Source organism: Paramormyrops kingsleyae, chromosome 23 (genome assembly GCF_048594095.1).
Source record: "Paramormyrops kingsleyae isolate MSU_618 chromosome 23, PKINGS_0.4, whole genome shotgun sequence".
In the NCBI taxonomy this organism is placed as follows: domain Eukaryota; kingdom Metazoa; phylum Chordata; class Actinopteri; order Osteoglossiformes; family Mormyridae; genus Paramormyrops; species Paramormyrops kingsleyae.
In genome coordinates, this window is record NC_132819.1 from 22202568 (window position 1) to 22227089 (window position 24522).

General features: G+C 43.7%; 1 protein-coding gene and 1 long non-coding RNA gene across 4 annotated transcripts in view; both read right to left on the reverse strand.

The window, feature by feature from the left end:
• Window positions 1–298: 298 nt before the first annotated feature.
• On the reverse strand, window positions 299–9061 carry sp4 (sp4 transcription factor). 2 transcript variants are annotated; one of them, XM_023817755.2, is made up of 6 exons: window positions 8470–9061; window positions 8041–8126; window positions 6020–7472; window positions 3823–4027; window positions 2786–2982; window positions 299–2665 (listed from the first exon to the last, which is right to left on the reverse strand). In XM_023817755.2, the coding sequence occupies exons 1-6, from the start codon at window positions 8474–8476 to the stop codon at window positions 2418–2420; spliced, it is 2196 nt and encodes a 731-aa protein (XP_023673523.2). In that variant the 5' UTR covers window positions 8477–9061; the 3' UTR covers window positions 299–2417. The 2 variants fall into 2 exon arrangements, with proteins under 2 accessions (XP_023673523.2, XP_023673524.2); XM_023817756.2 differs by lacking the exon at window positions 8470–9061 and adding an exon at window positions 8247–8425.
• Window positions 9062–19011: 9950 nt separating this feature from the next.
• Window positions 19012–24522, reverse strand: part of LOC111846977 (uncharacterized) — a 54717-nt gene continuing 49206 nt past the window's right edge. For both annotated transcript variants that reach the window (XR_011984948.1, XR_011984949.1), the window contains 6 exons: window positions 23258–23803; window positions 22603–22810; window positions 22226–22297; window positions 20610–20763; window positions 20301–20364; window positions 19012–20178 (listed from right to left, as the gene is read on the reverse strand). This is a non-coding gene — a long non-coding RNA (uncharacterized lncRNA). The remainder of the gene's footprint in view (window positions 20179–20300; window positions 20365–20609; window positions 20764–22225; window positions 22298–22602; window positions 22811–23257; window positions 23804–24522) is intronic.

Sequence of the window (24522 nt, forward strand, 5' to 3'; positions counted from 1 at the left end):
GAAGTAGAGGAGCTTTCAGGTTTAAACATAAGGTGAACTTCTGCCCCAAAAAAGACCTTTTCAAACCTGCAATTTTCATTCTACATTTAAACGCTTCTGGAGGCCTCAACAAAGAATAAATTATGTATGATATTGATCTTCAAAACTTTTAAGACAAATGATGAGCACGAGCACATTGCAGCTCCCTGTGAACCAAGCTTGTACAAGCTAGGATGCAGCTCCTTGCCAGTAACACAATATTTATGTTCTCTTTAAAGGGCATAAAATCCTGTCAGATTTATTCACTTACTTGCGAGTGTTATTGAGGCAATATTTTTTTTATTTTGTTCATAAATCATCTTTGTACAAACCTCCTGCTTTAAAAATATTGAGAAACTGAAGTTTTTGAGGCTAACCTGGCAAAAAAAAAAAACCATTATCAAACATCATGGTGACAAATATTTTAGAAAAAGATTTACAAATGAGATGTCCCTAGAAAATGTAAAAAAAAAAAAATTAATAGTCCCACAAAATATTACGAAAAAACATCTAAATCGTTTGGTATCAGTTATGTTGCTTTAAACAATATTAAATTTTTTTTAACAGGAAAAGCTTGTTAAATAAACTGTTATGTTTCCACATATAAAAGCACCGTACAGTTATAATTCAGCAATTACTATAAGCAGAAATAAAACATGCTGTACATAATCTCAGAATTTGATTATAATACACTTTTTCAAACAATATGCAATGGAGAATGGTAAAACCACCAAAAATAATTTAGCCAAATGCAGTTACTAATATACTGTGACAGGACAAATGCGGCTTGGTGGGTGGGATTATTGTAGGCTGTCAATCACCTGCTTAGCCATTTTCCATTGGTTAATTTGTTTGTTGCTGTGGGGCTCAACCCAGCTGTAATTGACAGCTTACAATAATCTCACTGTGTCTTTCACAGCCTCATTTCTCCTGTCAGCACTAATAAATGCGTGAAACTGAGAGCAGGACTGATTGCGAAATATCTAGAACACCTTAAGAAACACGTCTCCGGACACAAACACTGCCAAACGGGTCAGATCCTTGGGGAAACCACGACAGACAGCACGAGGACAGCAACGGGGACACGTAATGGGACACGCGAGAAGACAAACGAAAACAAAACACAAATAAAGATTAACTTCAAAACAGTTCCACACGGGGGGGGGGGGGGGCGCGTGGGATTATTGCACATCAGAGCCTAGTTTCGGCGTGTAATCATACACGTCCCTCTGAGCACCAGCAAAGTGTTCGAGGGGGCCGGTATACAATAACCACCTGTACAAACCCCGCTCACTGAACCAGGGTTTTAATCCTATCACTTTATGTGATTTATACCAGTGGGCCCAGATTGTCTCCATGGAAACCCCCCGGATATTCCTCCACCACCGGCACAACTAACTGAACTAGTGGTGGAATGGAACAAATATCCAGAAGGGGTCGGGGGGGTTGCAAGGAGAAGTTCCGGACTCCTGGTTTATGCTAAGGCAAAGTAGCATGATCATACGACATATATAACACTTCAGGTTAATAAACATCAAGAAAATTTTCTGCTTTTTCATTATATATATATATATATATAACAATATGATTTGTAATTTACATTAATGTAAACATGGTCTCAAAAGGATTGTCTCAATCGTATCGCTCACCAAATGTATCAAGAAGAAGAAAGCTTGATTGTTTTCTTGTAGAGACGGAGGGTGCATTCTCACAGCGGTTCGAAAGGTAGCCATCACTTATTCACGTGTGCTTCTGTACATAAAAAGGTATTCGTTCTTTTTTTTTTTTTCCTTAAACAAAAGGAAATTAAGCTTGCAGCCAACTCTTCAATAAAAGAGAACCATTTAGATGGAGTCTGCGTGCCTCGTCACCGAGACGTATGCTGGATCAGAACTTTTTACAAAAAGCTTCAGAACCAAAGAAACCGGAACAGCACGCGGTGCCTTGAATGCCAATCAAACGGACGCCGACGGCTTAAAGTAAAGAGAGACCCTCTGGCCTGCCGACCAACATCCACCGCACTCCCATCGCCGTTTCCGAGCTCACATACTTAGACCAGCTCGAAACTACGTGAAAACGCACCACTCCACGTGTATAAAAATCCACCTACTCAGATACCACGGTTCGCACTATAATGACTGTGAACCCCAAGCAGAAACAGCTCTTTTGTGCATAGAGACGAATATTGTATTTTTATGCAAGAGATTTTACAGTGACCTGGGGCCCTGTCTACCCATATTTGTGCTTAATTCAGTCATATAGAAATACTCTTTTTGCAGTAGCTCTTTCTAAAATGACTACTTCACCGAACACTCGTTTAGAAAATCCCAACAGCCACCAACATCGTTTTACGCAGACCTGAAACAAAACAAGGGACCTCATTAAGTTCGGAGGCGGGGCTAAAACTCCTCTTCCATGCTGCTGGACGCAGTGGGCGTGGCCGGGTTGGAGTCCTGTGACAGGGACGCCACGGTGACGATCCTGGGCGATGCCAGCACGTCGTCGACGGTGTCCTCCATGTCCTCCGTGGTGACGATGGCCAGCGCCGTTCCACCTTTCTTGTTCTGGTGCGTCTTGATGTGCTTAGATAGGTGGTCGCTCCGCATGAACCTCTTGCAGCACTCGGGACACTCGAACCGCTTCTCTCCTGCCGGGGGACAGATGCAGGAGTATTTATGCGTGTCAGCACCCGTGCAGCTCCGTGCAGCTTTAGGTGCATGCGCATATTTGTGCGTCGGCATCCGTGTGGTCGCACACGCCTACTCACCCGTGTGCGTCCGCCGGTGCCGCTGCAGCTCGTCGCTCCTGGTGAACCTCTTCCCGCAGAAGATCCAGTTGCAGACGAAGGGCCGCTCGCCCGTGTGCCAGCGCAGGTGTGCCCGCAGGTGTGACGTCTTGCCGTACACCTTCCCGCAGCCCTCCATGTGGCACACGTGCTGCTTCTTCTTCCCCGGATCGCTGTTCCTGGGAGACGGTCACCGGCTGAGTGAGTGGGGCGTGTCCAAGGCTGAAGGGCGGGGCTAAGCGGTAGCCACGGTGACCTCTGTCGCCACCCCACGTCAATAAATCCACCGGCACCGTCCCCCACCCCAAACGCCACCCCCAGCTGGAAGCTTTCACCCCTAACCCTAACTGGCCGCTGATGGCCACCCAGTCAAATTCTTATGCAGGTGCCGTTGGTCTCAGTCCAAAAAGACACCAAACTCTCGTGCCCTGAAACACATCTAACGGAGTTCTGCATTTACCACGATGATTAACATTTTAGTCCATATCGACATCCAAACTGATATATAAATATTAATTACACTGGAGTGAATGCTATATAATCCTTTAATAACACACAAGTTAGCAATTTATGCTGTTATTTGGCTACTTATACACACTAGCTGTTTGGGTTAAAACTGTACCTAATTGTGTTCGCACTTTTAAAAAAAAATCAAATTCAAAACAATTTCTGCTTCCCTGCTATACCAAAATTGCACCAAACTGTGAACCGATAAATGAGAATATGTTCTGCTGCACCCTTAGATTTTGTACACTGTGTAAAGTTTTCTTATTACAACTCTGACTTTAAAAATACCTCTTGATGTTCTTTAATTCAAGTATTTGCATTTGTGGCTCAATAATGGATCAGTTGGTTGTCTTGTCACATGATTAATCTATCAAAATATCACTTTTTTGCAGCCCTAGTCCAACTGTACTACAACAGCGTCTTTAACCTTCGCTTAACCTAATTTCACGAGTTCCCCATATGATAGCATTAGCTTAGCATTCTCCCCCACCCCCCCAGCGAGCCACACTTGCCTGCTCTCGCCGTCACGGCAGTTGGGACAGGAACACGCCACCCGCCGCAGCCTCTTGGTGGGCTGCCCGTCTTCGGCGGGGCTCTGGACGCGCGAGGTCTGGTCGGGGCTGACGGCGCTCAGGGCTGCCGCACTGGTGATGCTACCGAGAGTGACCGTCACTGGAGTTGGCTGCACCTTCACCCCACCCTGACCCTGCTGCTGTCCTGCAGGGGGGAGGGACAGATTCACCAGCCGGAACAGTCGCTCACAGACTCGTCATTTTCGTTATGCGTTTAACTGGAATCCCTGAATATCATCCTAAGATCTCAAGTTTACTGTCAGATTTTAGTGACGATGGCTCCTCAATTTGCGCATCTTGGTTAAAGAAGTTGGTAAGAAAGTCCCTAAGAAATTATGCATTTTTAAGTCTGTACCATGCTGTTAAAAATGAAGCTCAAAGAGAATCTACGTGGAAGGGCAGAATCACTCAGAACGCTGCGGGGTTAAGGTCGGGCTGCTGTGGTTCCCCGGCTTTGCACAGACAGACCACAGAGCTTCTGTCCCAGGGAGAAGACTTGCAGCTAAAGTGTCTGAGTGTAACAGAGTTTCAGTTCAATAATGTCAACTAACATTTTGATGTCACCTGACTTTGACATCATTAATAGAGGAAAAGAGGAGATTTTCTGTATGCAATCAAACCTGTCAGTATGATTAAGTAAAAAAAAAATAAAGAATTGAACACATCAACAGCAAAAGTAAAATGCCTGAAAAGTCAGATGAGGTCATAAATACACATTCACAAGATTTCCAGTTTTGTGCGAAACATGTTACTGGTAATTTTGCTTCTCTTACTCTGTGGGGGTGAGAGAGATAGAGGAGAGAGAGAGAGAGAGATAGAGAGAGAGATAGAGAGAGAGAGGGGAAACAAAAGGAAGACTGCATGATTACACTCACTATCTTAATGTGTGGTCTAGACAACTCTACACACATAAATTAGACAAATTGAACTATTACAAGCAATGTAACATCCATGGGGACCTAACCCTAACCCTAACCTAACCCTAACCCTAACCTAACCCGCCACATTCTGTAACCTTCTGCGGGACACATTCATTTCCATGGATGCAGACGCGGTGTATCACTAATCCAGATTCCGGCAAAAGGCCGCCCAGACTGTCCCGATGCTACCAGACCAGACGGCCGATTCGCGAGCAGAAGACTGCGGTAGCTTAGCTAGAGGAGTCCGTGGAGTCCCCGCAATGAGAAGTACCACATCCCTGAAGATACCACAATTTGCCAGCCTGTCATGCAAGCATATGGGTGAATTTACCGTCAACCATGGAAATTTGCTGGCAGAGTGATGGTGTTGTGCGTGACATCACCGTGACGTAAGGCGTAACCTTAATAACCGCAGAAAACAATGACAAATACGAAAGGTCAAATAAACCTGCATTTTGCTTACACTTTACTAGAGGCACTAAACTACAATAAAGTTTCTGCACTCATTTCAACAGAGGCCTGATAAACCACAAAACTGACAAAACATTGTATTATAGAGGAACTTCACCAAATTATCTTTCAGAAGCCAAGGGATGTATAAAACTTCTCAATCTGACCATAAAGGGATTAACTGCTAGAGCCCCTGCAGAACTGGCGGGACACTGGGGGAGCCGTCTAATCACCCAGCTGACTGGAAGGCTCCTCCCCCCCCAGCCAGACCCTGGTCATGCTCACCAACCACGTGTCCTCATGGATACACAAAAGACCCAAAGAGAATTTCAGAAAAAGGACCTCAGGCCACAGACGCCCCCACCCCCCGAAAATGTAACATCCAAAACTGTGGACTTTACCTTTATTATTGGCTGTCTAGGTCAGGACTCTTTTCCAAAAGACATCCTAAATTTCACTGGGATTCACCAGGTTAAGTGCCAGTCAAGGAATGGACCCCAATAAAAATAAAATCCTATATCTTACAGCCTAGTTGTTTTATATACTGTTAAAAGGCCATAAATAAAATAGGTCTGATGCTGTCGCGAATATAAGGCATATAACGAATACTAAATGCCGAAAATGTTACTTATAAACATTTTCCTTAAAGTAAAATCGCACAAAATACCTCAAAATGAAGTGCAAATTAAACTAAGCATGTATCTATCTATTCATCACTTGAATGATACGCTACCCAATGAGGTTATTTATTGAGAAGAGCGCCTTACCTTGCACCCCTGTGATGGCAACGGGCACCCCCTGCATTTGCAACCCTGCTCCAAGACTGGCGATGTTCAGGGTCTGGATGTTGGGTCCGGGGCTGAGCTGCGCCGCGTTCAGTGTGATCGGCGTCCCGCTCAAGGTGATGGGGGCGATCTGCGCAAAGGCGGCTCCGCCGGCGTTGGAGGTGACCGGGGCCAGCGCCAGCTGCTGCGGGACCCCGGCGGCCTGCACCTGCGGGATGCTCTGGACCTGAACCGTCTGCCAACTTAGCTGCCCGGAGGGGGTTAAGGTCGGGGCCCGAATGAGCACCTGCGCCGGGCTCTGCAGTGCCTGCAGCTGTGGGAGCGTCTGTATGGTCTGGCCCGGCTGCAACTGGATCGCCTGTGGTTGGAGACCCTGGACGAGCTGTTGCTGGGGCTGGTGGACCTGGATCTGCTGCAGCACGGGCTGCCCCACGATCTGGACCTGCTGGATTTGAGCCGGCAGGTCTTGCGCCGCCTGGATCCCGTTCGTCTGAATTTGACCCGCACCATCCGCGTCGGCGGGCTGGCCTTTCTGCACGACAGCACCCGAACCAGAAAGGACCGTATTGAAATCCGACGTATCGCTGCTGGGAGTCCCGGCACAGGTGGTCGTAGTAGATTCCGCCGCCGTGCTACCAACGCCCGAGATGGGCGTGGACACCAGCTGAGTACCGTTGGAAACCCCGCCGTCTGTAGGCTGAGCCAACTGGACGGACCCTCCCCCTGCCGCCACAGCGTTGATCACGGGCAGTGCCAGCGTGACTCCGCCTATGTTGATAGGCAGCGTGGTCACCATCTGAGTCTGGGCGCCCTGAATCGCCTGCAGCTGCAGAGGGAAAGACACCCCCGGTCGAATCTGAAGGGGAACTGCAGCGCTCGCCGCGTTTTGAGCGACGATGTTAGTGGCCGTGGCGCCCCGGTTCGGAGCAGCGAGGATCACTTGGTTATTTCCCGCGGGGATGAGCTGAATCTGATCGGGCTGCATGTTCACAGCGGCCGCGTTCGCTGTGTTTATCTGGATCTGCTGGCCATCTGCGGTCTGAATGTGCGGTATTACTTGATACTGAATGCTGCCTGTGGGATTGGACATGTTCTGAACTTGGAAGATTTGGTACTGCTGTTGTCCTGCCGGCGCATTGCTCAGGCCGGCCGCTTTAACTCTCCTGCCCGGGGTCCCGTCGTTGCTGCCGGCGGTGCTACTGCCGCTGCTCAGTGCAGCGTTATCCTTAGACCCGGAGGGCGGCGTGGCCAATATCTGCCAACCGCCGCCCGCAAGCTGCGCAGAGACGAGTTCGAGCTGCTGCGGGTGGTTCTGGAGCTGGACGAGCCCCTGGTTCGGGTCGATGATGAACTGCTGCTGTCCCGCAAGCTGCCCCTCGCCGCCGATCTTGCTGCATGTGGCAGCGAGCAGCGCAAGGGGAGACGGCTGTGCATCCTATCGACACGGAAAAATTAAAAAAGAAAAAAAGAAACATACACATAGCAAAATGTGGGCGGGCTCACAGGAAGAGAGTGGGTGTGTGAATTACATGTTCGGCAAAGAATAAAGAAGCTTTACTTAAAATAATGTAGCTGGCAGATATTTAACAAGGAATTAAAGCCGTTAAAATGCATTTTTATCTCGCAAGAGATTTCACCCAGCACAGATTCTCTGATGAACAACTGGGTTATATTGAACAGGAATAAGATTGTTTAGGTAATCGTTATTTGTTGTTGCAACACGTCCACAAACGCCTCCCTCCTTCATCTCAACTCTCCGTTTGCCGAATTTCTATTGTTACAACAATAAGCTGGCTGCTGCTCGTCTACTGCCGTAAACTTCACTGCTGATCAGCGCACGAATCCAGCCCGCAAATCGGGCGATAGTTAAAATTACCTGCGAATTGAGTTCGAACGCTGACACGTCGCGTTATTTCGTGCATTTAAAGACGGGGTGTCTCGATGGCGAAAGGGGGTGGGGGGCGATCGACGTCAAGTTAGCGGCGATGACAGTCTGGGTTTACCTGTGAACCTGAAGTTTTGCCTTTATTGCCATAATCACCGCCAGACGCCTTCCCCTCATCTGTCGCCATCGCTTCCTTCTTTTTATCTGAAATAAAAAAAAATAAAAGTTTCAAAACGACATTAATGAATATTATGCAGCCTTCGGGAAGAACTATAGACTGGAAAGTGAATATCAGTCATTTTGTCGCTTGACATTGTAACCTACATAACAAAACATATGAAAACGCGTGGTTGCAAAGCCGATCCAATGGATACGAAGTAAAGGTTAACACCCCAAAAGAGGCTGTCTCTTTCACATATTGCCCAAATACCAGGTCAAATGAAAAATAGTAAAGAAATGGAAATAGTATTAAAAAAAAATCTTTCAAGGGTTTAGCTAAGTGGCAGAAAGAAGGAGGGGTGGAGACGGATGGGAGGGGGTAACGTACCACTCATCCTGCATTAATAAGATCGGAGAGGAGTTGTTTAAGAAAAAAGGCCGGACGGTATGGAATCAGAGGCTGGCTGAAGCCCGAAGAAGGACGGCCTATTTTTTTCCACGAATGGCTACTGCTAGGCTGTGGCGTAGCTCCTCCGACCGCTAAGGTTTCTCTCCCTGACTAGGGGATCCTCCCGTCAGGAAGGGCGGTGCCAAATCCGAGCGCGATCAACCCCCTAGAATAACGGTGCAAAGCAGACATATCCGGCCTCTTCAGCCTCCGGCTGCGTTGCTGCTATAGTTCCGTTCATCGTATTTTGTTCCTGTATGCGAACATTGCTAATTTGTATCCAATCGAAGTTACAAAAAAACTGTCCCCGTCTGTAGACCAACCCATTCATATTTAAACATCTGACGAAAATCAACGCCTATTCACGCCCCCTTTGGAAACCTTGCAGCCACACGGCACCTTGCACTGCTATTTGTTGCAATTCTCTCTCTAGTACCGCGTTGATATTTTTCTTATATATAAAGCTGACTGTAAAATCATTTAAACCCGATGCATTAAAAATATTTTTATTTTGTAGGCGGGTTTACCTCCCTTTGCTTTTGCACGGGGTAGAAGAGCCCTCTATATCGAGGGTTGATATGGGAATTGTATTTGGTAAGCGGTCGTTTTCAAAAACCGATTAAATCGCCAAGGACTACAGTTCCCAGACTACAGGGCGGCAGATACGCTCGGCCTGGTAGTCATGCTTGGTTGCGGAGAAAACCAAAGGGCGGTAACTCGCTTTATGTGGGGGCAGGGCGAGTGGAAACAGGAGTGGGCAGTGTGATGAGCACCCCCCCCCCCCCCCCAGCGTAAAGTCGCGGTTTTGGTGAATTTTCCGCAGAATGAAAGACAGGGCAATTCATCTTCTGATAGACACGTCCGCTGATAATGTGCAGAATTACGAGGTTTGAGGCTCTGTTTTGTTAGCTTAGTCTAGACTATTCTTGAAGTGAATTGGTTGGTTGACACTAAAATGAATGCATGATATATTTTAGGTAAATTTGATGTATGCATTTAAATGCCAAAATATTTTAAATGATTGTGAGCATTCTTATAACACGCGCAACATAAAAATTGTTGAAAATTATAGTTACATCAAGTGTTTTAGTAACACAGGAAGTCATGGATATGAGAATCAGGCGATCGAAGATGAATGGGATTATTGACAGCCGGTGTCATATAAGTAATCTATAAATGAGGTCTGAACGTGGCTAGGTGTACAAGGATATACCGGGGTTATCTTCTGCTGTTATGAAGGTGCAGCATCTTACAAACCTTGTAAATCATGTCATTAATGTTGACATATACACAGGGAAGGTGGTTAATCAGGCGCCATGGCAACATAGCCCTACCCGGTGAATGCAATTTGTTGCCAAAATGGGACTCCACCTATGAGGTAACCATTTGCTAAGAAATTCTGATTTAAAGCTTCCCCCTGTGCTGTGGCACCATCGACATTTCATTTAGAACGTAGGGCGTTTGTCTCTGTGAGTAACAAGTCCTAATTTTGGGAGCAGTTCGTGTGAAGCCCTTTGATGAAGAGGGCGGGACAAATGAAACGTTCCTGGTTTATAAAAGAAGTCCCAATTAATATTAACGAACCAGGTGCTGAGGGAGTTTTTTTTATTGCACCTTTAAAATGTCTATTGATATGGAAATACACCACAGTGGTGGCTTCTTAGATTACAGAGGACTCAAAATGACGTGAAATTGGTGAAAAGTAGTCTTGGCACTAACTAGGTTCATATCCTAATTGTTTGTTATTGTAACAAACAAACAAAACTGCCAGCACCATCAATTTGGTGATGAATTTTCAGAATGTGTGTCTGTTGTCTTTTGAAACTTTTTTTCCCCCAATTTGCTACCATCCTTACATTTAACGCAACTCTCCTTCAATATTTAGTGAAGGACACCCTGTTTAGTCTGTTTTTTTCCCAGTATACCTTGTGAAATCCAGATCCGAATTATCTCATGTATTGATTGGTAAAGATACAACCTCAATGGAGTTTACACTTGTTTATTTAACAAATGCTTTTATCCAAAGGTAAACTTGGGGTCAGAGTGCACAGTAGGCCAGCATCCACTGCCTCTGAAGTAGTAGGGGTTCAGAGCCATACTCAAGGGCTCTCATGATTACTCTGCCAGGCAAAGGATTAGAGCCTAACTCCATCCGGACATAGGCTTGGATCCCTAACCAGCAGCAAACCATGATATGTTTGTTATTGTATCTGCTGAGTATGTAATATCTATTAAATGTTGAAATGTAATCATCAATTGTGCTTAAATATGCCTTAATTAATGTCGCCAAACCTTGGGGTGATACCTAATCCAGTGGGCAACTTTTTAGTACCAATAAAAAATCAGTTGGATTGCAACGTTCTGTCTAACACCCGCGATTTTGTTGCCGTCTGAGACGCGACGGTTAAACGACTCAAGTGTCACGCGAGTGGAAGTTTTAATTATGCGGTTTCAGAAGACAAACTAGTGGGAAGTGCGTGCAAGTAAAAAGAGAAGCTGGAAAAATTAGCTCACGAAAGAAAGAAAGGGGGTAAACGCAAATTAAATTAGTAATAAAATCTCCCAGCAGGATCCATTGACTTATTAAATTAAAGAATATATGAATGGAAGCGTCTTGTGCTGTAACTAATTTTGTATAGATGCGAACTGTCTTCGAAAGACAATCACATGATAAAATGTTATGGCTCTCGCACTATCGCCCAAAAAATAAAACCCTACCAAAGCCCCGCTCGCATACGAACTCGTAGGACTGGACTGGGGAGCAGTGTGCGCACCCATATAATTAGAAACTGCTAACCCCCCCGCCCCCCACGGTCTCTGATGAGAGGTTGTTGCTAAGCAACAAAGAAGAACTGCGGTTACACTCGCAGTTAGAGTCTCGATCTAATGGAATGAAAAGTTTAAGCAAATGAAAAATTGAGAAAGATTGATTAGTTAACAGCAGCTTACACCGCCCTTCCCTGTATATGGACACACCGATGCAATCTGAGCTTTAATACATTTTTTTGTTTACCGATTTGTTTTATATCAGAATTTAAAAACATTAATACGAGATTCCCACACGCAAATAATGATAATAAAATTAAGAATGATGGAATAAGGAAATAAACCTACAAAAAAATAGCATTTTTTATCGCGTCCTTAATAAAAACAGCCAGGTATGGATAGACAAAAAAAAACAAAATACGGACTTATAGTTTATTAGTAACTGATTTATAAATTAACCAAAGGAACGGAAAACAGATACTGAAAATGGGGGGTGGGGGCACTATCGCTCATAAAGGGCGTTTATGAGTGAAATTTATGAGGAAATTATTTTCACAAGAAATCTTTATACGCTCCACAACAATGCCCCCATGCGGCCACAAAAAGACCAGCATGTACTTGGTGATTGGTACGATACAGACACTAGTTAGATGAGTAGGCCTACATCTGCTGCAAGACCGAATTTAATCGCCGTTACAATTAGCAATGTTTGGCATTGGATAGCTGCAGTTAATGTGTTTAAGCGCGGCAAATTATTAAAATGTATTATACAGAGGTCACAATATTGAGAAAGCTTTAAGGAAACGATTTCTGTTTGAATTATTTAACGTGTTAGGATTAGTAACAGGAATACGCAGATCTTATGATGTTCACGGAACGAGTCTTCCAATCATTCTTTGACACTGCCTTCTGTTGGATTCATAGTCAACCATACAGCGTATGACTGAAGTGAAACACTGTCAGAAAATAGGCATAAAAGTTACAACCGACAAATACAATTTCATTATTACATTTTTTTGGATTTGTAGATAATATAATATATTGATTAATTATTTAATATGATTTGAAATCAAGGCTTTAAAATGTATTGCAGTGTTTCTAAAATTAGTAAGCATATTACCTTTGACCACCTGAGGAGGGCGCTCCGCTGTCTCTTTAATTGAGTGAAAATAACTCACTCGCTCAAGACAGGCCATTTAACTGCAATTTAAGTACAATCTAAGGACACGTGGAGCCGCTCTTTGATATGTCGTAATGGTCAAGTTTTCCCGATCTAGTAATAAAAAGTGTCTAAATGTTCTGAATATTTGGCAGACATTTTTAAGTGTAAATATGCATATTAATAGCCATCAAAACTGTGTGAAGTTCAAAATCGTGAAAATGCAAAGAGACCAATTTAAACTAGTTTAAATGCAAAAACTATGATTATGATAGTTCGTATTGGAAGTTAACGGCACGCGGGGATCCTGTTTAAAAATATCTAAAACCGCGGGTAAGTGATTTTCCGTTAGTCATCCGCATAACATACATATTGAAATCTGCACCTGTTGTGTCTAGGCAGATGTTTAAAGCTTATGGGGATCATTATGAAGTAAAAGTACACAAAATAATAAAATGCTTGTGTAAAGTATTATAAATACAAATAAAGCCGCTAACTGCGTGGTTTTTGCTCGCACCTCTGACCCGAGTTTTGCTTGATGTACGAGGTAATTTTCATAAGGGGTCTGATCGTTTCCAAATAAATGAAATTTCTACAACTACAAGAAACTATTCCTGTAGGTAAGGTGAAGGGTGACCGCGTAACAGTAAAGGAAGGAAACAAATCGATACATTCATAATTAATGTATTTGAAAGATTCTAGCTATTGGCCTACTTTTTACCCAAGGTGTTAATGGATTCTTGTAGAACAGATAAAAAACTGCTCTTCTGTCATTTAGCAGTTGATATCGACGTGGGTTTCTGACTATGGCGCAGTAAACATTCAGTTGAAGAGACTTAACTAGTGCAGTCCCTTTCTGTAAGCGCGCAGTTTAAGATCTTGTACAATACCTGAGTTTTTCTTGAGATAATAGGTTAAAATATAAACGCTGACTCAGAGGAACGACATGGGCCTAGATAAATCGGTACAACGAAAACATTTTTTAAAGGCTAATTTGTCACGTCATGCATTTTATTGTTAAAAAGATTGTCAGTAGGTGGCCGTTGGATTAAATTCCCAGGCGTGTTGCGACTGGAACAAATATGCAGCTGAAGAGTATATAGCGTATATCGCGTAACGGACGCTAATCAAAATGTTTGAATGAAAAAGACACCTGGAAATCGAAATAGGCCTATGTCTCGATGAATTTAAAGGGCATTTGTGTTAAAATAGCGAACGCCTGTTTAGAGTGCGAAGGGTGATGCGACAGTCATGCACACGATATGGCAGACTGCACCGTCCGCGTGCTCATGTTGATATTCTGCATCTCTGTAACCGATCAAACCTACGGTACCGGAAATATTTTCCAGTTTTGGGGAGGTGTGGGGAACCGAACAATTCAGAAACATTCAGTGCACTTTTGGTGGGGGGGAGGAGCCCTCGGGACTCCAGAGGAAGCCCTCTGGGTTGACTGGCCACTTGTGTCTGAAGAGCAGGTTAATCCCACTTATTAACCCTCAGCTGCGGCTGGTAGCCTAGTGCCCTTATGGCCATAACACCGTGGGCCGTCGTGGGGGAACGACGGAGTCGCCGGTAAACGAAGCGCGGGGAAACCACGGAGTATTACCGCTGTCACGTTTATTTGGCTTTATATGCCTTTTTGTTTATTAAAATCAAGACTAATTTAAGTAACAAGTTGTAAAATGACAGTTTAAGAAATAGGTTCTTAAGCATTTTATAATTCCGTTACCTGGACAATTTCAAAATAGTTTCTTTAAATTTCGCGGATGGAATCCCACCAACGCAACAAAAAACTATCGCACCCCTTTGATTTTTCTTTTAATTTTATTCCGTACTCCAACACTGCGTGTGAAACAGACCAAACACAGCGCCGCGTGTGAAACAGACCAAACATAGCGCCGCGTTTGCATCTGTCTGTCTACTCTTTCTCATCATTTTAGCGTTAACTTTAAGGTTGACCTGTATGAGTTGTCATTCGACCTCGGTTGACAGTTCTCTGTTGGCCAGTCACCGTTTTAAAGCATATACCACATTATGTAAGCACGATAAAAGTTTCTTTGATACTTTTGTGGTGACATGTATACCCTGTATACTAATATTGTCCGTCACCTAAATTATCAACTAACCAGTGTCAGGTTTCTGAATTCTAAACCAAAACCGCTTCGGGACTGAAACAGATTATGCCACGTTGTTTTTTTTTTTTTAATTGTAGAGAACGAGTATGCATGACCACTGTATACACTAAAGGAAATTTTCCATTTCGGCACCAGCTTAGGAACACAAGACAGCTTAATTTTACGTTTGTGCAGAATATCAGTACAGTTCTTAAAAAAGAATAAACTTTTGATACACTAGCCGAAGCTAAGTGCTAATATAAAGCTGTACACACGTAAGAGACACGGCACAGCCATCCGATGCGCCATTTCATCTCATCTCATCTCATCTCATCTCAGAACACACTCATTTCAGAGTCACCAGTTAAGTTAACTGGCCAACAGGTCTTCGTGCTGTGGCAGAATCCCACGTATAAATGCTGGTGGTGTAAGGCTAGCACCGCTTAGCCCACAATATGTGCTCGAAAAAAATACCACTTTTACTTATTGTAAAAACAAAATAAAGCTAATTTCTTTACGGTTATTTACGTCGCTTGCGTCTTTGCAGGTTGAATTAAAACACAGAAACAAAGTGCGCTAAAACGCTAAAGAAAACCAAATCATGCTGGGAGTGACTGCAGTCAGCGGGGACCGCAAAACTGACTCCTAAAAGTGATGAATCAGCGTTTATTTTACTTGGAAACATGACGTTCTACATATGGCGAATGCCCATCTGTGCTAAGAAATGTGACTATGGCATAACAGTGTCTGAATTACTGTTTACATTATAGCTTCTTAAAACCTTAAAAATAAGCTATTTACTACGTTTCTTCATTGTAAAATAAAAAGCACAGCCTCTGCCTCTTCTGGGTTGAATGATTAAAAAAGAACGTCCGTAATTGCGAATGAGTAAATTGGCAGAGCGCACCGTTACTGAGAAGTGTATGTCGACAGGAAGACACGGGCATTGTGCTTCATTAATCTAGGAGGGGGTATAAGTTATTCACGTACGACGGATTAAACTTTGATCGAAATTATGCACTTAAGATTTGTGTCTGTGTGTTGAAGTTTCGGGTTTCTGAGGTAAGTGGTGTTGCGGTTGCGCTGACCTCAGACGTACCGTTGGGTATTAAAATGAGTGCTGTGACTTGGATAGTGGCCACGATTATGATGCCGGGAGGGTTCATCCCAGCTCCCTGCCTTTTGTCAAAGTCTGGTTTATCTTTTTAAATGCTAAAACAGGAGCGCTGCCTGGGTGTGACCTTCTGGCGGCAGTGACTGCAGTTATGTAACAGGCGTCAGCCTCGCTTCCAGTGTCTCGCCGAGCACCACCATCTAGAGCTAGAACTATTATGACTTTTTCCGTGTACGCTTCTATTTATTTATTTATTTATTTGGTAACGTTTTACATTAACTGTATTTAGTAAAGCCTTTATAATGCATTCGTACAAAACTCATACACAGCCTGGCTGTACACCTAAATATCCTAACATACATTAACAGTCTTAATATGCATTAATAACAAACATTATACGATTATAATGTTTGTTATTGTCATATAACATTTGTTATTAATGTAGACATATATTACAGCTGTATAGTAGGCTATGTTAGGATGTTATGGTATACTTACATGCTGCTTAAGAATGTTCTATGCATGCATTATGAAGGTGCACTGAATGTTCTATGAATGCACAATGAATAGGCCTACATTATGTAGATGCAATTAATGTAAAGCGCTACCATTTTTTTGATTAATTATTTGCTTAGTCGTTTTACATCTGTGGAAATGTCGCGGTTGTGGAGAGGTGCATCGATTAAGGTCTGCTATAGCCGTGCTTTATTGAGAACAACAGCACTGCGTCACGCAGTTATTTACTGTCGAATAATTCGGGAAATTTTGAGTGACAGGATCTGAATGTGCGCATTTTTTACAAGAGCTTGTAAATTAAGCGCCCTGTCAATTTTTGGAGATGCGCAGGACAAGCCATCTCGATCCATTTGGTTTTAATAGAAATCGTCTAATTTCTAAATGAAAACGCGAAAAATTGTAGGATACCTGGCGTTGTGTTTATGGGAGAGGTGAGCACGCCAAGAGGTGTGGTGAGTTCAGCTTGTCATACGTAAGATTTATGGGAACTTAAAGTGCTCCGGAGTCAGTGCTCGCTACTGTATAAATAACCTAAGTTTATTCTTACTAAAATACAGGTATTTACCCACGGCTCATCACCATAGGTAGAGACAGTGACATAAATCACCCGGTAAACCATGATACACGTTATAGGCTATGTAACACATTTTTAAAGGGTCTGAAGAAATAGGCTCTTAAATAACTAAAATAATAATTAGGCTATATGACCACGGGCTGTTTTTGAAGTTCCAATACGTTTAATAACCAGGAACCCGTAGAAGTATTTAAGGCATTACAGGTGTGTCGCTGTTACGATGCACCGACAGGAGATAAGATCAGACCCAGAGCGGGGACGATTTTTTATTTTTTTATTTTTGCTCGGGCGACAGTCAGCGTCGTGTCTGGCTGACGCAAAGCGCTAGAAATGTCTGCAGCTTTGTTGCTCGCCGGCATATTTCCATTCCTGAATAAGAGTCACTGTCGGACATGGTTGAAGGTTAAATTACAGCGCTTTCATTTTCCCATTATGTCACGAGTGCTGTCTTAAACAGGGGAGTCGAATCGGGACAACATCACTGTAATTGCAATTACGTTGCGCCCTTAATTCAATTTGCCTAGTGAAAATTAAATGAGTACTAAACTTCCCCATTAAACTTAATTGCTATCCATTCATTTCCATAAGCCGGGGTGCCACCAGGGGGAATGCCTGATCATAAATTTGGCTCAGTTAATAGCAGACCCAGTCAAGGTGCGCGCCGCTCCCGTTCATTAAAGGGACGAGCTCAGAAGCGCGCGCTGCGGATGAACATACTGATAGAGAAGTTTCCACGTGTTTATGATCTCTCTGAGAACTAAAATAAAGAAATGAAGTCTATTAAAAGAAATCTGAGTCTGCTAGGTCACAGACCTAGGCAGACATGTATCTTTGGCGACAGTTATGGAAAATGAAGAAATAGACTCAGGTCTTGAAATGTTATGTGACGGCATAGTGCGCGTTATACGCATACGTCATACGTTAAATCTCACATAATCAACATTTTTTCACGAAAAATATCCCGCATCCAGTAGTTTGTTGGCAGTTTTCTGCGTACAACCGCTGGTCGAGGTGGACACGGATTATCTTTAGATGAATATTTCAAACGTTTAAACCAAGTAATAAGAGGATGTGGTGGAAAAAAGGCGGGGGGAGGTCATTTCACAGAGGCTTAACGGAAACCTCAGCCCACAGTCACAAAGCACCGAGTAAAGAAACCAAGATGGACGTCGCAGTCTTATCGCGCTGCCCCAATTACTCCCGCGGTGAGATCATTAAGTCAATTAGTTTAAGATCAAACGGCCTCAGGCCACAATGAATCCCTGTGTAGAGGAAAGGCTTCAAAAGCATACCCTGTCCCCCCCTTCAGTTCCCACTTCTCCCCCCAAAATAAAAGCTCAACAGGGCAGCTCAGGTGGGGGTTTGTCCATTAGACACCTTTTAGCTGCAGGCTAAGGTAAGGTTAGCTAATTGTGGCTGGGAACAAAACTCACCCACGGTCAGGATCAGACTTGCTCGAGGACTTAAGACGCTGTGAGTTTAAATGTAGCGCCGGGCTACAGGAGAAGTGGTTTTGAAAAACACACACAAAGAAAATACATGGGAATAGGAGGACGGACGCCAGGCTGAGACTGGACTCGGCAAGGGAGATTAAAAACGGTTTGGCAGGTGGTTCTCCGCAGAGTGACTTGCCTGGCTCTGGGCTCTACTCATTCATACATGGGTGCAACAGCAGGTTCTTGACTGATGCTACGTTTCCCTAAAAAGCTCCAGTTAGTAATTTTCATAGTTAAAACCATTCAGTTGCCTGGTTCCAACTATGTGAGTTGCTAACGTTGTTAGCAAGTTAGTTTTTGGCAAATTTACCCCAGTCTGCGAATTTGGAGCTTCTCAGTTACAACTGGAAAATAAACCATTCTCCCAATCAAATGAGTTTAAGGCAGATGTTAGAATATCCACAAAGCCTTGTTTGAGAATAAATACATTAGCATAAAAGCAGGAGTGGGACAAGTGAGACTGAGTAACAGGTCTAAAAAAATTTGGACATAATTGGATTGATCTGGGTTGGGGGCTCAGTATTATATACCTTCATGGGGCCCAGAAAATCTAGCAGCCCCCTGGATAATTCATTCCTCTCCTGCGACGTTACATGAAGTGGAGAGGGGGTGTCTGCAAGGTGAAGAATGAATTTTAGCCAGTGTCAGCATCATGGGAGGCATTCATGGTCTATACCCCTCAAAGCAAGACATTGTGCTCCCCCCCCCCCCAAATGGCACCCACCAAGTACACCATGTTTTTTTAATTAAATTTTTTTTTTTTTTAATAAAGATGTTCATCCTAACACAAATAAATGAAAACATCTTGAATATCTAACGTTAAGGCTTCATTTGCTTATCGAGTTTTTCAATGCCAACCCCCCCAGGGCGCTCAGCATTTAATGCCACTGCCTGCCAGTGCCGTTTAATACGAGACCATCCCACACAGCCGACCCCCACTAACCCCCTGGTCTTTGAAGGGCCCCAGTGTCACATGGTTCTACCGTGTCCATCCTTTGAAGGTTTAGATAAACAAGTGCCGTTTTCAAAGATTCCTGGCAAATACCACAATCTCCCCCACTCCACTCCACTCCACCTGACATGTGTTTTCGGGGGACATCTTCAAAGTATTGGTAAGGTCAGTAGGAGCTCTGTTCTCCCAGGATGACGGCCCCTCCGACCAATCAGAAGACACATCTTCGCAGCGGTGAACACAGGTGCCTTTTCATACCTTTAATCACTGAGTTAAAACATTAAGAATTAGCTGCAGTTAGCCAGAATGATCAAACAATTAAATATTACTGCCTGAATAATAGTGTGTAGATAATGCAATTCACAAAGAACATCAAAATACTATGCAATCCTCAGTATCCACCACTAATAACAAAGGAAACATTAAATCAGCAAAGTACCAACATCAATCAGTGGACTGATATACAAATAACTTTAAAAATAAAGTATGGGTCCTATCTTGGTCACAGGGCAGCAAATTTGAAAGCTTAGGACATCTAAATAATCATACTGAAAGGCAAGATAGAAAGCATGATAGTTTAGAAATACATACATATAAATACTGTATTCCATGCTAAGCTGTCAATGAAGATATTCAGCTTTGCTGAAAATATTACATATTAATAGTTACTAAGTGTATGGCTGCATAAACACGCTTTAAGCTAAAATCCCAATATAAACACCGATGTTATGCCTCTGAATGTGATCTCCCAGCTACACAAACATCCAGATACCAGGTTGCCAAAAACCTTTGCGGCAGATTAAAGCTTTTTTTTTTTTTTTTTTTACCAGAGTTCATTTCATTCCCATCCGATTCCTTTACCAAGCAGAGTAGAAGCAAAACAGTGATGAATCAGGCAGGTGAGCAGGGCGTCCTGTAGAGACGCGGCTTTCAACCTCCGCCACAGTCTCAGAGCCTGCTGGAAACCCATCAAAATAACAATGAGAGAAGCGATGCACAGCAAAGCAGAGCCCCCCCCCCCCCCCCCCCCCAAACCTGCTCCAATTAGCACCTGATTTCCTCTTCAATGAGAGACTTAACTGATGTGAGGAGTTTGGGATCCGAGCAGCAGCAGAAAACAATGAGACCTTTCAAAGTTAAGTGCCTATTCAGATGTAAAAAAAAATAAAAAAGGCATAATTATATAGCATTCACACGACACTTAAAGGTCTTTCATCTGAATCACCGAAATGCAAAATAAATAAATAAATAGCTAACGTAAAAGCCAGCCTGTGCTGTTATTTGCTTCACAGTGGTCAACTGGGTCCGCCACACAATCAATCGTGAAGCAGTAGGATAGATGAAAACCTCATCCATTCAGCATCCGCTACTGGGGTTAGAGGTGGTCACCTCCGCTTCCATCCGTCGGCAAACAGGATACAGATGCATTTCGGGGCTTGGTCTGTCAGCCGCGCCGCCATGGCGACGTCACACTCGTGAGGGTGGGGGCTATGCTTTGGCCCTTAGTCTTCCATAACAATGTGCAAACAGGTCCTGTGTCCTGCTGTGTAATAGAAACAGATGTTTTATTTCAACCACAACAAAACCTCTGGAAGCAATGGTACAAGAGATTACTTGATAACGTAGGGACACTTACATAAGTAAATTCTTTTTATTTTGTGAGAGATTAATAAAACAAAATTAAATTTTGGGGGTTACCCCCCCCCCCGATTCTTACATCCCTGTTTGAAAGTGACACCCCACACATTTCATTAACAGCAACGGTGTGACAAACCGCAGGTTTCTGAGTTAGTGTATCTTAATATAGCCACATCCACGTTAGACATGCTTAAAGGGGTTTTGTCACAGAGGCCCAGCCAAACAGCATGGTCAGCCATCCTGAGATCCTTCTTTCAAAAGGATCACAGTGCTACTATGATCAAAAGAATCATATAGAGACTTTTTAAAATTGTAATAGCATCATAACTTTGTAAGTTCAGAAAAGTGCAGAAATAGTAGGCATTCCGCAGCAAACCTGTCAGGGAAGAAAGTCCATTAGGCTTTAATATTTCAAAATAGCTGTACTGACCCAGTACTCCTAAAGGAATCCCACATGAATTTCATCAGTCGAAAAACTGATATAGTTTGATTGTTAAAAATGTCAACAAAACTAAACAGGAACAAAAATCCCTTCGTGACAAATCTGAGACAAAAGGCATGTGCAAATTTTGAATCATTTTTCTAGAAAGCTCCACCTACCAGGCCACGCCCCCTCAATTTCTCTCCTCCCTAAACTCCACCCACAATTACCAGAGACAGCGTTCAGGTCAGGTATCATGGTTCACCAGGCAAGTGGGCACCCTTATAAAATTTTGCAGGTCAGGAAAACTTTGGATGCTCTCAAACAAAATATCACAACTCAGTTTTAACCTCAGTCAAGGTTATTTGTAACCCACTGGCAACACTGTGCAACTTAACAATTATTAATTATAATTAATTGTAATTCTAGGTACAGACTCAGGCCAGAGGTCCCTCAATGCCTCAAGACAGAGTAATTGTACGTAATATGTTAACACTGTAAACCTGATTTATATGTAACTGAATGTATTATTGCCAAATACAAAGAGAACCATACTAGACAAACCTCAAAAATGAGATTTGATGTTGCATAACTGATATCAGTTTGAAATCAAGATTGTCAACAGTGGAGTATGTACAGATAAATCCATGTCTTTGGATGCTTTGGTCTAGTTTGGTCTGTCGTTCATGTACATTTTTTAAGCGGTCACTTTACATGGTGACAGTGCGGTTAGGAATGGGATTTTCTGGAATGTGAGTACAAAGGAGAAATAGTTTGGTCTGAATGTTCTGAACTGAGAACACTTCAAAATGAATGACAAGGGTACAATCTCGGAGAATCCCGCTGACTATAAGTCATGTCACCGCCCGGTCCGCCATCTTTACTAGCCAATGTCGGCTTCCTTAATCAATCAGGCAGCGTTTTTTTTTTAATCTGAATGTTTGACCTTGGTTCCTCATCTGTACATGTGTGATCCTCATCTTGGGATGGGAACAGGACATCTGGCGGGGAAGAAGATCTAGCAGCAGAGAAGGAATAATCATCATTATACTAAATTTGTATTTTTGTGGACAGTTAACAAGCTGAAATATCTGGAACATGTGATATCCTGGCCTTGCAATACACTTTACACCCGCCCTTCAGCAATGGACAGCGTAAGGTTAGCGTTAGCAGCATTAGCATCAGATGCACCCAATGTTGCCCATAGGTTCTTTTTACAGCCACCCCCCCCCCAGCCCCATACCCCACCCCACTTGTTTGACAGGCAGAAGATAAAGACCAAAAACAGCAGTGATGTAGCCTTGCGGCCAGAGGTGCCTTTACCTGAGTGTGCCATATTGATAATTATCACATGTAATTTGTCTCTCAAAGGCTTCCAAACAGATGTCCACCTTTGGAGTTTCCTTCAGATCAGATAAGAGCGTTTGAAGGGGAGGTCAGGCACAGTTCAAGACTGGGGGGAATCTGCCGTCCTGCTTGCTGAAAGTGTCTCGCACTACCTCTGTGTGTCCTGGACACTGCATGTTCATACCTGTGAATGAACATTAAAACGCAAAATCAGGAGGCTTCTGTTTCATATCTTTCATTCCTTGCATCATACTCCAAGTGATCAGTAATCAAGGTGATACATTCAATTATATAGTGAACTGCCTTATGACTGGACATATAATTGGTCTGTATATTATTGAACACATTTTCTGTGATTGCAGAATGTTCAATGTTCAGTGTTGATTGGGTGTTCCCCATGAGAATTTGTTTCGAGATGTTTCCCAATTTGTTGACCAAACTCTGGATCTGGCACTTCTGCAAATAATGTGTTAAAAATGCAGATTGATAAATGAAATTAATTACAAAACCCAGTGCTGCTGTGCCAGATGCGCATCAAACATGGAGGGTCAAGCACTAACCAGTAAATAACTTGCAGTAAGGACAGTGTGGCAGGTAACCGACATTGCAGTAGGGACGGTGTGGCAGGTACCCGGCATTGCAGTAGGGACGGTGTGGCAGGTACCCGGCATTGCAGTAGGGACGGTGTGGCAGGTACCCGACATTGCAGTAGGGACGGTGTGGCAGGTACCCGACATTGCAGTAGGGACGGTGTGGCAGGTACCCGGCATTGCAGTAGGGACGGTGTGACAGGTACCCGGCATTGCAGTAGGGACGGTGTGACAGGTACCCGACATTGCAGTAGGGACGGTGTGGCAGGTACCCGGCATTGCAGTAGGGACGGTGTGGCAGGTACCCGGCATTGCAGTAGGGACGGTGTGGCAGGTACCCGACATTGCAGTAGGGACGGTGTGACAGGTACCCGACATTGCAGTAGGGACGGTGTGGCAGGTACCCGGCATTGCAGTAGGGACGGTGTGGCAGGTACCCGACATTGCAGTAGGGACGGTGTGACAGGTACCCGACATTGCAGTAGGGACGGTGTGACAGGTACCCGACATTGCAGTAGGGACGGTGTGACAGGTACACTTCCATTCCCCCAGGGGAAAAGGTCATCACAGCTGGACTTTGAGGGTCTCTGTGAAAGTTTAAAAGAACTGAGCTCAGGAATGGCTTCTCATCATACCAAGAGGCTGCTTGCTTGCACTTAACATAGCAGCTGGTTATTTTACTGGATTGATGAACTTTGCTTAATGTAGCTGAACAGGCCCCACCCCCTCTGGGACTTGAACCTACAACCTGAAGGTCAAAGCTATGCCGGCATGACCGCTGCACCACCTGCTTCCTTCAGTTGTGTGCAAATGAAACCATGCCTGAATGGCCCAAAATCGCACGTGGATTGTTTTCAGTTATGGGAGACACTCAAATCACTTGTTAGCCTTAAAAAACAGTGTCAGGCTCCTGTCTTCTCTCCACAATCACTTCCTTCCATTATACACTATTTTCTGTTATCTGAGGTTCCCTCTAACTGTGCTGAGGACATATGTGCCAATCATTGGAGGAAGATTATGTGGGACAGCCTCTGATTGGCTTCAATCAACAGAGCAGCCCCAGTTTCAGGTCTCCTCTAAACCACTGCTGATTGGTCTGATTGATTGGACAACGTGCCATACTAAATATTGACAAAGAGTTCTGCCAAAATGAGAGCTGACCGTGGAGGAGCTTACGGGAATACCTACTTCAGAGCCATTTAGGGCGTTTGATTCACTGAGACCGAGGTAACAAGTTTCATAAAATTCAGTTAATGCAACGTCCAAATAGATTTTTATAAATCATTGAATCCATTTTATTTCAATG